General features: G+C 36.5%; 1 protein-coding gene across 1 annotated transcript in view; it reads left to right on the plus strand.

The window, feature by feature from the left end:
• Positions 1–2,630: 2,630 nt before the first annotated feature.
• vps45 (vacuolar protein sorting 45 homolog) overlaps positions 2,631–13,917 on the plus strand; it is a 264,689-nt gene continuing 253,402 nt past the window's right edge. Inside the window, exons 1-2 of the mRNA XM_039763131.1 lie at positions 2,631–2,862; positions 5,408–5,542. Of these exons, the coding sequence (XP_039619065.1) occupies positions 2,770–2,862; positions 5,408–5,542 (228 nt within the window). The 5' untranslated portion in view covers positions 2,631–2,769. The remainder of the gene's footprint in view (positions 2,863–5,407; positions 5,543–13,917) is intronic.

Consider the following 13,917-nt stretch of genomic DNA (forward strand, 5'->3'; position numbering starts at 1 on the left):
TCACTAAAATTTCAGTTTTCTCTTTATTTAACTTGAGAAAATTACTATTCATCCATTCTGAGATACTAGTCAGACATTGTGTTAGTGAATCAATAGAATCGGGTCATCAGGTGCTATTGATAAGTACAGCTGTGTGTCATCAGCATAGCTGTGGTAGCTCACGTTGTGCCCTGAGATAATCTGACCTAACGGAAGCATGTAGATTGAGAATAACAGCGGACCCAGGATAGAGCCTTGTGGAACACCATATTGGATATCATGTGTCTTGAGTTGTAATTCCCACAACTAACAAAATATTTTCTCCCTGTCAGGTAGGATTCAAACCAATTTAAGACACTGCCAGAGAGGCCCACCCATTGACTAAGGCGATTTCTAAGAATGTTGTGATCAATGGTGTCAAATGCAGCACTCAGATCTAAGAGGATGAGAACAGATAAATGGCCTCTGTCTGCATTTACCGCAAGTCATTTACTACTTTAACGAGTGCAGTTTCTGTGCTGTGATTTGTTCTAAAACCTGACTGAAATTTATCAAGAATAGCATGTTTATTTAGGTGGTCATTTAACTGCATAATGACTGCCTTCTCTAGAACTTTACTTAAGAAGGGCAAGTTAGAGATGGGTCTAAAATTTTCAAGAGCGAGGGTCAAGATTATGTTTCTTAAGTAGGGGTTTAACTACAGCAGTCTTAAGACAGTCTGGGAAGACCCCAGTATCTAGTGACAATTTACTATGTCAAGAACATTATCAATTAGCACGCCTGATACTTCTTTGAAAAACCTTGTTGGTATCGGGTCAAGGACGCAGGTGGAGGGTTTTAATTGAGATATTATTTTTTTAAATCAGGTAAATCTATCCTAGTGAAAGAGTTTAATTTGTTTATAACAGGATGTTGGGGTTTAGGGGATCCTTAGTGTTGGGGAGATATACTATGTTATTTCTAATATCATTATTTTTTGATTGAAGAATACAGCGACAGCCTCACAGGTTTCACTGGAAGCACTTAGGAGGCATTCCTTTGAGCTACCTGGGTTTAGTAGGTGATCAATTGTTGAAAATAAGACTCTGGGATTACTAGCATTGTTATTTATAATCTTGGAGAAATAGCAGCGTCTCTCAAGACGGACAGTGTTATTGTATTCTGTTATTTTGACTTTTAATATTTCATGGTGGATAGTAAGTTTAGTCTTCCTCCATTGACGCTCAGCTCTACGGCATGTTCTCTTTAAATCAGACACTCTTTGGGTCTTCCATGGTATACCAATGCTAGAAGATTTTTTCACTGTCTTTTCAGGTGCAACTATGTCAACAGCAGCTCTCACTTTAGTATTAAATCTTTCCACCTTACTATTTACATTGTCCTCGCTATTATAGCTGGCACTATAAACGGACTGATTGCTTAAAATGTTTTTAAGTTTTAAAGCTGCTGCCGAATCAAAGAAGCGTTTTTTAACAATATGCTTCTCATGAGTGTTTTTTATCATTATTTCTATATTAAAAAGTAGAAGAAAATGGTCTGATAGACCAATATCAATGATCTGTTTTATATCAACTTTCAGTCCTTTAGTAATCACTAAGTCTAATGTATGACCTGCTTTATGTGTAGGCTGATTTATGAGTTGTCTCAAATCAAAAGAATCCAGGAGGTTCATAAATTCTTTTACTTTTAGATCACACTGATTATCTATATGAAAATTAAAGTCGCCAACTATTAGGACTAGCAACCTCTCCACAAATATTACAAATGTAATACAATATTCCTGACTACTTTCCTCTATTTATAATAATAGCCATGACCTTGTAGAATAATGTAATGAATATGCAATGAGTTTAGCTAAAGAGGCTTAACAAGTTCTACCTTCTTTGTTTCCTAATGATGTTGCCCCCTATACCACCTTGACAAGCCAGTACCCAGTCACAGTAGTAATTTAGTATACATTACACCTTATAAATACATTTTTGTAGGTACATCAGCATAGTGGCACATTAGATCCTACTGTTCCTGAACAATACTACTGACGTTATTACTATCTGAGCTGCCCTTGTGTTTTGCTCTTACAGTTCCAGGCTTTCTCACACAATACTATGACATTCCAGTAAACTGGATGGTGACTTCAGATGGTTTTAAGTGTGTTCTTGTAATGAAATAGCTTCTCTCCTTTAATTTCATTATTTTGAACTTATATAATTATTGGTGCACTTACAGTAATTGTTATTACTGTATCAATATGTTTATTAATGTATTTGTTTTATGTGTTGATACATTTGAAAAATATAAAAATTATTTTGCAGACAAAAATAGGTAGTCTTATGGCTGAAAAAGTGGCTAATAAACAGAATGTTGCTGGTTCAGTACTCACCACTAATTGTGCAGCCCTGAGGAAACCACTTTACCTAACTGGTCTTTCCATTACAGAAATGTGTAAAAAAGCTTTTCTGTGCAGTAAATTTTAAATTTATATAAAAGAACGTAAACGTAATTGTTCTAGATAATGTAAGTCAATTGAAAAAGGTACCAAACCATAATGGAATCAGGGTGGAAGTATTTCTGCGTAGTTATGCTTGAAGGATAGCAATTTAAAAAACTACAATTCCCAACGAACACAGGAAGTTAAAAAAAGACTTCCGGGTTATCCAGACAGCTGTAAGAGGAAGGAGCTCGGGTCATATATTCCCAGTTGTGAGATGTGTTAGGGTTTTGAGGTTTGTTGGATGAAAAGGGCTTCCAAACTACACATTTTGTTAGTTAACATCTGAATTGTTCGTAAAGATGAACGTAATTTTGGCAGTGAAACAGTATGTTTCGAAGATGATTGAGAGCAGCGGACCAGGGATGAAAGTGCTGCTCATGGATAAAGAAACGGTGGGTATTATTTAGAATATGCACCAGTTCATTTTTATGAATACAGTGCCGTTCATGACATAATTAATGTGTCACAAAACAGCTGATAAAATATGCACGTTTGACACGGCATTTGGACACGGATAACTGTTTCACTCTTCCTCAGTCGCAGGTCGGTACACTTTAAACTCGAACAAAACACTTCTGACTGTCTGAGCTTTAGAAACGGAAGGAAGGTTTTTATAACTCAAGCAGGTTTATTATTATTATTTTTTGTGATGGGTGATAACTTCTTAGTGCAACATGTTTATAAAATTATGGAATACAAATTAAAGAATGCATTCAACACGAATAAGTAGAGTTAATGATCCAAGACAAGATGCTGCATAACTTGCTACAGTGGAAAAGAGTAGTTAGGAACAAAGGTGTCTAACCAGATGAGTGGGTGCTAAAAAAAATGGCTTTGAGTGTTTGTAAAGTTGAAAATGTACATACTGGAGTAGAATGAAAATATAATTTACAATATCAATGGACAAGCAGGGCTAATGTGCCTTTCGTGGAGTTTTTTTCTACCCAATGTAATATTAGTGTTTCCGAACCTTATCTTGTCTGAGTCAGAACTACGTTGATACATCAAGAACCATTTAAATTCCGATAATGCCATGATTGTTATTTGAAAAGATTTACGATGCCGTATAATTAAAGGAATAGTGTTTCAGCATTAGGGAGACATGTATTTACTTTTAAAGATGTTTAGTTTGTAGCGGGTTGGAGGATGGATGGATGGATGGGTGTTTAGTATATACAAAAATGAAGCTTTTGGAGTCGACGAAATATAATATTCATAGTTGGAACGTTTTTGGAGTGGACGAAATATGTTTATAGCTGGAAAGACAGTTGGGACACCACCTCATCTGGTCACAGAGTATGATTTATTTACAAGAACAGTAGAGACCAAATTAAATGATGGTTACCTTGTTATTTGTACCTCATTGAAAATCGGCAGGTGGTTAAGAAACATGATATCAGTAAAGACTTGTGATTTAACCGTTTAAGAGCAAGATGCATGTCAGCATTTTAAGTCTTAACCTGCGAGTGAGTCGTTGAGCTAGCAGTATATTCCATTAACAGCAGCATCATAGTTAAGAAGTGATTGAAATGAAAACCTATAACTATTGTGGCTATCTAATAACTGTGTTTACCATACTTGATTTGGGAATATAACATAAAAAAGTGTGAACTTCATGATGAGGCTGTTGTACACTGTTTAGTAGTGTCAATGGTGACTACCACACTAAACTGAATAAAAGCAGAGGAACATGCGATCATAGACTTGGATCTGTGCTAGTAGGGCATTCACTGACATCAGGAATCAAGAATCTGGTAACAGAAGCCTATTTACTTCATATTCTGACATATAGGGGTAGGGAACTTACAATTTTTATATTTCCATTTTATTTTAGAGATAAATATATGGTTAAAAGCACAGAAAGTAATCTTTGAAAAAATATCAGCAGAACAATAACCTAATGCATATGTTAAGGTTAAGGTATCTCTGCCTATACAATTTACTGCCTGCAGAAGACTTTTATCTGATTAATTGTTAAGGTTTCATTTCAAGATTTTAAACTTCTATTAGTACCAAAAAAGGGTTACATTATTTTTTGCCAGAAATATAAAATTGGTACAAAGTGTTATTGCAATATGAGCCAAAGATAATTGTGTAACAAGGTTAGGGCGAAAGGTGAAAAACACAGATGATTGATAAGCTTGAATATGTAGCAAAAAAATCAATTTTGTTGTCACTTCAATTTAATTATGGTAGGCACTGTATATTTAACAAACTTCAATGCCCCCCAAAAAATAGGCACACAAATAAAGTGTTCAAATACACATATAGGAATAAAGGATGTCCAGCCTCATACTTTTGTGTAGAATTGTTCACAATACTGAGTTTCGTTTCATTACTGCAACTAGAAAGGAGTAGAAGTAACCCCCACCCCAGTCCAATTAGGGGCTTTGGAACCAGGGCATATCTGGGTAGTATTAAGCACATGCCAGGAACCTATCATGCACAGGATGCATGTCTATTAAAGAACTCTTATTACACAAGCATCCACACTTGGATGGAGCCACTTAGACTCAGCAGTTAAGATAATGCAAATGTCCTGAGGATGTGGAAGGAAAGCTAATGCTGAAAATTTATGCTGTATGATTTTTACTATCAATATGTGTTGATAAGTTAGATTACCTTTGGTTAGGGACATTCATATATGTTATTTTAAAAATTGTTATTGTGTGTTTTGGTTTATGTTGAAATATATCCTGATTCTGATAATACATCATAAAAATATTAATGGTAATTGCTTTGTTTATCATTTAACATGTTGGTAATGTCAAGACCCCGATAACAGAAAACAGAAACTCAATAATGAATTCAAAAATTTTTCAAATGCATCACTTACCAAATGTTTATTTACAGCTAATCTATTCTTTCAATAGAAAACCTGTGTTTATGGTGTAAAACAGCTATATATATATTTTTTCTTTTTTTGTATAATTACAGACTAGTATAGTGAGTATGGTCTATACTCAGTCGGAGATATTACAGAAAGAAGTCTACCTGTTTGAACGGATTGACTCCCAAAATAGGGAGAATATGAAGCATTTGAAGGCTATCTGTTTTTTACGACCTACCAAGGTAATGGGGGCATTAACTATGGTGAAATTCAGGAGTAAGAATGTGGTATTCCATATTTACTATCTCTGGAGGTTGCTCTCTTCTAAGTGAATTCTGTAATAAGCTTTATAAGTATTCTAGTAATCCCTTCCTGTATCCTTGATAAGTCTTTTTATATAATCTTAACCAGTGTGAATGGGTGTTTATTTTATTTAGCTTTACACTATGAAAACTGCCTTCTTTTTGTGGTAGGAGAGTATAATATTTTTCTAAATGTGCTGGGTGCTGCATGTGAAATCCTGGTTATTTTTCTTCTATTGCAGTTACCTTTTATATAGTGTAGAGTGACCATGATAGATGAGTATATTCAGAACTATTGATTTGTTCTGTTAAAAATCATTTGATTTAAGTACTGTTGCTTATTTTATTACATATCCAGCAGTTGCAATGTTTTTGTCAGGATTCAAAAATAAAAAAACAAAAACAAACTGTATTCCATAGTTATTTTAGCTTGTATTAACTCAAGTTACTGGTGTGACCCTGAATACCTGTGTGATGTTGTGCTAAGACCTAAATTTTGATGAATTACTGGTACTGTGATTCGCCCAGAAATTGCGAGCCACTAGTAACCATTTCAAGAGCATCAAAAGTTAAACTTTACAAAAAGCATCTAAATGTGATGAAAAAATATCTATCTACCAGTAAGGGTGCACTGCACGCTTTATACTCTTTCTCTGTAGGTTTGGCATTCATTTGCTCAAAGGTTGATGCGCTTGCTGCTTCCTGAGCAGCTCTTCTTTTCTCCAGCCTAGTGGTCTGCTTCTTTTCTTCTTTCGTCGGCATCTTTTTGCGCTAAAAGTGAATAAGTCAGTGTTTGTGTTGCAATTACTTAATACATTTTCCTTAATTTTTCACTTAAGCTAGCACTTAGGTCTTCAATCTGCCTCAAGAATGATTTAAGATATGAAGAGGTAGGAGAAGTGATGGCGAAGGTGGTAGGGATGAGAACGGAGCCCGTACGCATGTGCCACACGTCCGCCCTGCTGGCCGCAGCCGAGAATAGATTCTATGATAAAATAAAAAGAGGAATAACCTTGGAGGTCATCATCACCCTGAAAGTGGATAGTAGATGTCACATAGTATATGTGTACCAAATTTCAGGTCAATAGGTCAAAAGGTTTACGAGCTACAGGTGATTTCAAATCCTGGACAGACAAACGGACAACCATGGTAGCTTATTATATAAGAAGATATATAGATACTTTATTAATCCCCAAGGGGAAATTCACATACTCCAGCAGCAGCATACTGATACAAATATTAATTAAAGAGTGATAAAGACGCAATGTAAGTTAAAAAATGCAAGTAGAGAGTGCGAGGCAGGTATAACGGTCTATAATCTTGTGTAGTGTTAACATTTACCCCTCTGGGTGGAATTGAAGAGTGTGGGGGAGGAATGATCTCCTCAGTCTGTCAGTGGAGCAGGACAGTGACAGCAGTCTGTTGCTGAAGCTGCTCCTCTGTCAGGAGATGATACTGTTCAGTGGATGCAGTGGATTCTCCATGATTGACAGGAACTAGCTCAGTACCCGTCGCTCCGCCACAGATGACAAACTGTCCAGCTCTGTGCCTGCAATAGAGCCTGCCTTCTTCACCAGTTTGTCCAGGCATGAGGTGTCCGTCTTCTTTATGCTGCCTCCCCAGAACACTACCGAGTAAAACTGGGCGCTTGCCACAACCGTCTGATAGAAAATCTGCAGCATCTTATTGCAGATGTTGAAGGACGCCAGCCTTCTAAGAAAGTATAGTCGGCTCTGACCTTTCTTACACAGAGCATCAGTATTGGCAGACCAGTCCAATTTGTCATCCAGCCGCACTCCCAGGTATTTATAGGTCTTTACACTCTGCACACAGTCACCTCTGATGATCACGGGTCCGGGAGGGGCCTGAGCCTCCTAAAATCCACCACCAGCTCCTTGGTTTTGCTGGTGTTCAGGTGTAGGTGGTTTGAGTTGCACCATTTAACAAAGTCCTTGATTAGGTTCCTATACTCCTCCTCCTGCTCACTCCTGATGCAGCCCACAGTAGCAATGTTGTCAGCGAACTTTTGCACGTGGCAGGAGTCGGAGTTGTATTGGAAGTCCGATGTATATAGGCTGAACAGGACTGGAGAAAGCACAGTCCCCTGAGGCGCTCCTGTGCTGCTGACCACAATGTCAGACCCGAAGTTCCCAAAGAAGAAGATATATTATATAAAATATATAGAATGAGACGGCACAACCTTACTTAAACAGAAGTCCATCATGAGTGTCAATATACTGAAATGTTTGAGAGTAAAGTTATAGTGACAAAAGATGAATTTAAACAAAACACATAAGTAAGGTGCCTCAGTAAAACAAAATTTTTTAAAAACTTCTGTCTAGCGGTGATCCCACCTCCCAAACCCCAACACGCACAGCTGAACGAGTTAAGTACAAATATGTAATTTCTTTGGAAACAGCAACAAAAGTCAGGATAATTTCATGTTGTTGGAATATATGAATTATAGAAGGCACTAGCAAAAATAGCAAATGCCCCTGTCTTACTTTGGTGGTTTTGCCTCCGTGAGAATCTGCAGCGGCTAGTTTCTTATTTTTCAGTCATGCATGATCCTGTACCAGAATCAACCAGCTAGTGTTATTCTTCTATTCTGAATCGGATACCTCTCCTGATCATCACTTTCTTACTGTTTCATATCATGCTCCCCACTTTAAATCTTACACCTCATGCTTCCCTCTCATTTTACCATGCCTCCTCATATTAGGATAAGGCTTAAATAATGCTATCATAGCTGACCAAATTTTACATCTGCACTGAATTCAGTTAAGTGTATTTGAATTGGTGGAATTGTGTTAGGTCCGCAGATTTCATTACTTAAACAAACAGTATTATCCAAAACAGAATTATTATAAAGTAACATTTTTCTTTTGAGTATGCATGCTATACCACAGAGAACTGAAAATCAGTACGTGAACAGAGCACTTGTATGCTGAATCTTTGAGTGTAATTTTCACCTCGCTGTGCACTGGTCTTATGCTCTCCTTACTGTGCATGCTTATCTTCGATTCTGTAGTGTAGGAAACATTGAACAAAAGAGTAAATCATTTAGTTGGCTAGAGCAGCAAACAAGTTTTATTTTGGTGAGCAGTGTAGAAGTAAGAAACAGAACTGAGGCTGATAACACACTGCCTTTTTAAAAACAATTTTGTGTTGTGTTTTCGTAACAAGGGTCCTCAGTTATTTGGTTTTGTCTTGTTTTCTTTATCCAAGAAATAATGCTTTTCAAATTATGTTGTCCTGCTGAATCAGCACTAATTTTTAAAATGCCTGAAAACTGCTTGTATGAGTGAATATGAAGAAGCTACTAAGCACATGATAAATTGGCGCAGCAGTGGCGCTTGGCTTAAGACATCACAGTACAACCTACAAACAGTTATTGATCAAAGCATAATTTTTGGCTACTAAAATGTGTGGTGGAAAGAGTGAACATTAGAGGAATATAACGTTTAATTGCCTGATTAAAAAAAAAACTTTGAAAAAGTTCCAGTTCTAGAATACAAAGTGAAAAAAGTTAATACCTACAGTGGGTACGGAAAGTATTCAGACCCCGTTCAATTTTTCACTCTGTTATGTTGCAGCCATTTGCTAAATTCATTTAAATTATTTTTTTCCCCTCATTATTGTACACACAACACCCCATATTGACAGACAAAAAAAAGAATTTTTGAAATTGTTGCAGATTTATTAAGAATGAAAAACTGAAATATCACATGGTCCTAAGTATTCAGACCTTTTGCTCCGTATTTAGTAGAAGCACCCTTTTGAGCTAATACAGCCATGAGTCTTCTTGGGAAAGATGCAACAAGTTTTTCACACCTGGATTTGGGGATCCTCTGCCATTCCTCCTTGCAGATCCTCTCCAGTTCTGTCAGGTTGGATGGTAAACGTTGGTGGACAGCCATTTTTAGGTCTCTCCAGAGATGCTCATTTGGGTTTAAGTCAGGGCTCTGGCTGGGCCATTCAAGAACAATCACAGAGTTGTTGTGAAGCCACTCCTTCGTTATTTTAGCTGTGTGCATAGGGTCATTGTCTTGTTGGAAGGTAAACCTTCGGCCCAGTCTGAGGTCCTTAGCACTCTGGAGAAGGTTTTTGTCCAGGATATCCCTGTACTTGACCACATTCATCTTTCCCTTGATTGCAACCAGTCGTCCTGTCCCTGCAGCTGAAAAACACCCCCACAGCATGATGCTGCCTACCGCCATGCTTCTCTGTGGGGACTGTATTGGACAAGTGATGAGCAGTGCCTGGTTGTCTCCACACACTGAGGAGAGGCAAGGCACATGACAGCTCGCATGGAGTTTGCTAAAAGACACCTGAAGGATTCTGAGATGGTGAGAAATAAGATTCTCTGGTCTGATGAGACCAAGATAGAACTTTTGGCCTTAATTCTAAGCGGTATGTGTGGAGACAACCAGGCACTGCTCATCACTTGACCAACACAGCCCTCACAGTGAAGCATTTCGGTGGCAGCATCATGCTGTGGGGGTGTTTTTCAGCTGCAGGGACAGGACGACTGGTTGCAATCAAAGGAAAGATGAATGCGGCCAAGTACAGGGATATCCTGGACAAAAACCTTCTCCAGAGTGCTAAGGACCTCAGACTGGGCCGAAGGTTTGCCTTCCAACAAGACAATGACCCTAAGCACACAGCTAAAATAACGAAGGAGTGGCTTCACAACAACTCTGTGACTGTTCTTGAATGGCCCAGCCAGAGCCCTGACTTAAACCCAATTGAGCATCTCTGGAGAGACCTAAAAATGGCTGCCCATCAGCGTTTACCATCCAACCTGAGAGAACTGGAGAGGATCTACAAGGAGGAATGGCAGAGGATCCCCAAATCCAGGTGTGAAAAACTTGTTTGCATCTTTCCCAAGAAGACTAATGGCTATATTAGCTCAAAAGGGTGCTTTTACTAAATACTGAGCAAAGGGTCTGAATACTTAGGACCATTGTGATATTTCAGTTTTTCTTTTTTAATAAATCTGCAGCAATTTCAAAAATTCTTTTTTTTGTCTGTCAATATGGGGTGCTGTGTGTACATTAATGAGGGAAAAAATTAATTTAAATGATTTTAGCAAATGGCTGCAATATAACGAAGAGTGAAAAATTGAAGGGAGTCTGAATACTTTCCATATATACCCACTGTATATATACCTTCCATACCTATTTTTAAATAGGGATCTTTTGCACATTTTGTAATACAGAAACAAGTTTAGCTGTTATTTAGATTTTTATAACATCCCAAGGAATTAAATTTTAAGTATTTTTTTTTTTAATTTATGATTCAATTTTATACTGCTACACCTTAGGTTTATCACCAAAGCATTACTACAGTAAAAAAAATATTTTCAGCTGCGAACAGTGTCTCATCAGTTTTATCTCTATAATTAATTTAGTTATTTGATATCGTAATACGGTATTGCCGTCATCAGGATTGTGGAAAATTTTGTGATCTCAGTTTGAGGTCATTCTGCTCACCACTGCTGAATAACTTTATTTATGGTCTTTCTGTGTGGTTGATTTTATAAATCCTTTATATGAAGAGCTTGCAGACAGGCATTACCATTATGTATATGTTATGTTTTTCATCATCTTAAAGGAACAGGAATGTGTCACCTGTGTAAAAAGGCTTCCGTGGTGCTTTACAGTACTTGTGTCAACCTCCCCCATTCTATAAAAGTAATTTTTCAGTTATTAAACAGCAGCAAAACAATTTATAAAAAGGCCTTAATTTAGTTTGGGCTGGTATGGACAAATGAACCTTATAGAAATAGCAAGGATATTGAAAACTATTTAAATTTTATTTTTTTCTGCTTCATACATTCCAGAAACCTATTCCATAAAGGGCAATCTTATTCAGTTTTATGTAGCCCGTGACTATTTTCTAATTTCAATGAATGTTTATGTGTGTGTCTAAAGAACAGTTGCTCAGATTGTTTTCTGTGTATCAGGTAGTTACCTGACTGCCTTATTTAAAAGTGATTGAATTGTTATATAGACTTTTATGTTTATGGCTATATAATTTCCATATTTAATTCTAAAATATTGCAAACATATGACATGTTAATGGTAAATAAACTTTTTTGGTTTTATTATTCAGGTTATTGGCTTGTACTGGCAGCTAATCAGTCCAGGGCAGTTTCTTGAATGATATTATGTGTTCTTTCTGTTCAAAGCAGTGATTTGTTTCTTGCCATTCACTGTTTTAAAGCCGTATCTCTGTAGTAAATGAATTTCATCCAACATAAAAATATTTAAGTATGTATTTAAGTATGTTTCTCTTACATTTGAATAAATGCAAACAAAATTATTCACAAGCTGCTGATTTTTTTGGGAGAAATTTGCTGCTTATAATTTCTACTACTGTACTATGTAATATCCTGTGTCATGGTTGCATCAGTATCCAGAGGGATTATCAGTCTTGTCTTACAGTATATACTGATATTGATTTCATAGAATCGGCAAGACCTAGTAGACACCTATTAGAACAACTAAACGTCATGTGAATGTTAACATTTTTAATCTAAACACAATCATTAAACACTTTCACAGAGTAAGCCATCACAGAGCTTTACAAAGCTCTTACATTAGGCCATAAAAAGATGCATCTCTCAGAGCATAATAACATAAGATACAGTGTATAGTTTAACCAAGGATCTAACCCATTCTAAATTTCCAGTAGAGATAAACAGGAACACACAGTGCTGTTTCATAACAGGGATCCCACGCTATTATAGTCTCAGATTCACTCAGTATTGATAGCTTTGGATGGGGCCCAGAATGCTTTGTGGCAGAAAAACTACCTATTCATTTTAGTAAGTCTTTCTAAGTTACTTCAATGGAAACATACATTGAAAATTAAACATAATAAAAATATTTGTTTTGATATAAAGGTACTATAACCTGAATTTTCTTTGTCAGTTGAAGTTAGCTGGTCTATGAAATACAAAGCCAGATAATATTCATTTTTAACATGCTTTTTTGATACACAAGACCTAAACGATTGGCTATGAAAATCAAGAGGTAACACTTTATTTGTCGCATATTTGTATTTATGAGTTCACTTAAAATATACAGCTAACTTTTACAGTGCACTCTTTTAGTCACTTTATTGAGTTTTCTTGTAACAAAACCTTACAAAAAATATTATAACATTAATATGATAGACAATTTTACCTGCTCTCTGTTACTCTATCAAGATTCCTGTCTCTGTTTCCTGTGTAGCATGATACCACTCAGGGGCCACAGTACTTAATACACATAACTGATACAAACAGGAACACACTTGTGCTTGCACTACTATGTAAATTCTTTGAACAAAGAGTTCTGCTCAGAAGTGAAAGCATATGAGATTTTTTCCCATGCCAAGAATATAGTATCTTGCAGTTTTTATAGATTCTTCAACAACACATTTCTTCTGTAAGCCTCTTGTTCCCTCTCCTCCCAGATGCTTTTTTATATTTGGTACATGCCATTGGAGCAAATAGAAGACACTGTCATATATGTGGAACCAACTTGAGATGATGCATGAATTGTGAAGTTTTTGGAGGAATCTATTGAAAAATATAGAACGTGGTAATAAAGATTATTGTCAAATAATAATTAGTTGGGTTTATGAGGCTTAATGTGTGCCAAGAAACATTCCTTACACCGATTTCACACACCATTGACACAAGAGAGCTTGGATCCAAGGGATTATGCAGCTTCCTATAAAATCTGACCTTGCCATTTTACAGTATATGTTGCAGCATGCTGAGACTAGACCACATTTTTTGATTCTGAGTTGTCCATTTGTTTGTAATTTAGTGAACCTCTTGCATGCCAAGTCTATAGTAGCGGTTTTGGACATTCTTAAGCTGATTTTGTTCTTTAAAATAGATAAAGGTATGTTTACAAGCCTTAAATTTTACTCCGTTGGCCTTGATCTCTCTCTCAGGGGTGGGGGTCAACTTGTTTTCAATTCTACTTTTTGTAAAAATTGATTGATTTGTATGGAATGATTGCAATAAAATGAATAAAATTAAAAAAAAAAAAATTGGTAAAATAAAAACTGGAGGTAACTCTTGTATGGATAACAGATGGTACAGTATGTAAATTAGAGATGCTGTACTTCCTGTTTAGAGTTAGAAGAGATTTTCTAACATTTGGAGATTTCATCTATTCTTTGTCAGACAGCGTACAAGCATAAAATATTTAAGACAAGGAAATCTCTGCTCTGAAGTAGTAATTCTGCCATGCTCTCCTGTTTTCTCTTTACTCAAACAACTATGCCTCCAGTGACCCATCTGTTAAACTGCT

Source organism: Polypterus senegalus, chromosome 1, assembly GCF_016835505.1.
Source record: "Polypterus senegalus isolate Bchr_013 chromosome 1, ASM1683550v1, whole genome shotgun sequence".
In the NCBI taxonomy this organism is placed as follows: domain Eukaryota; kingdom Metazoa; phylum Chordata; class Cladistia; order Polypteriformes; family Polypteridae; genus Polypterus; species Polypterus senegalus.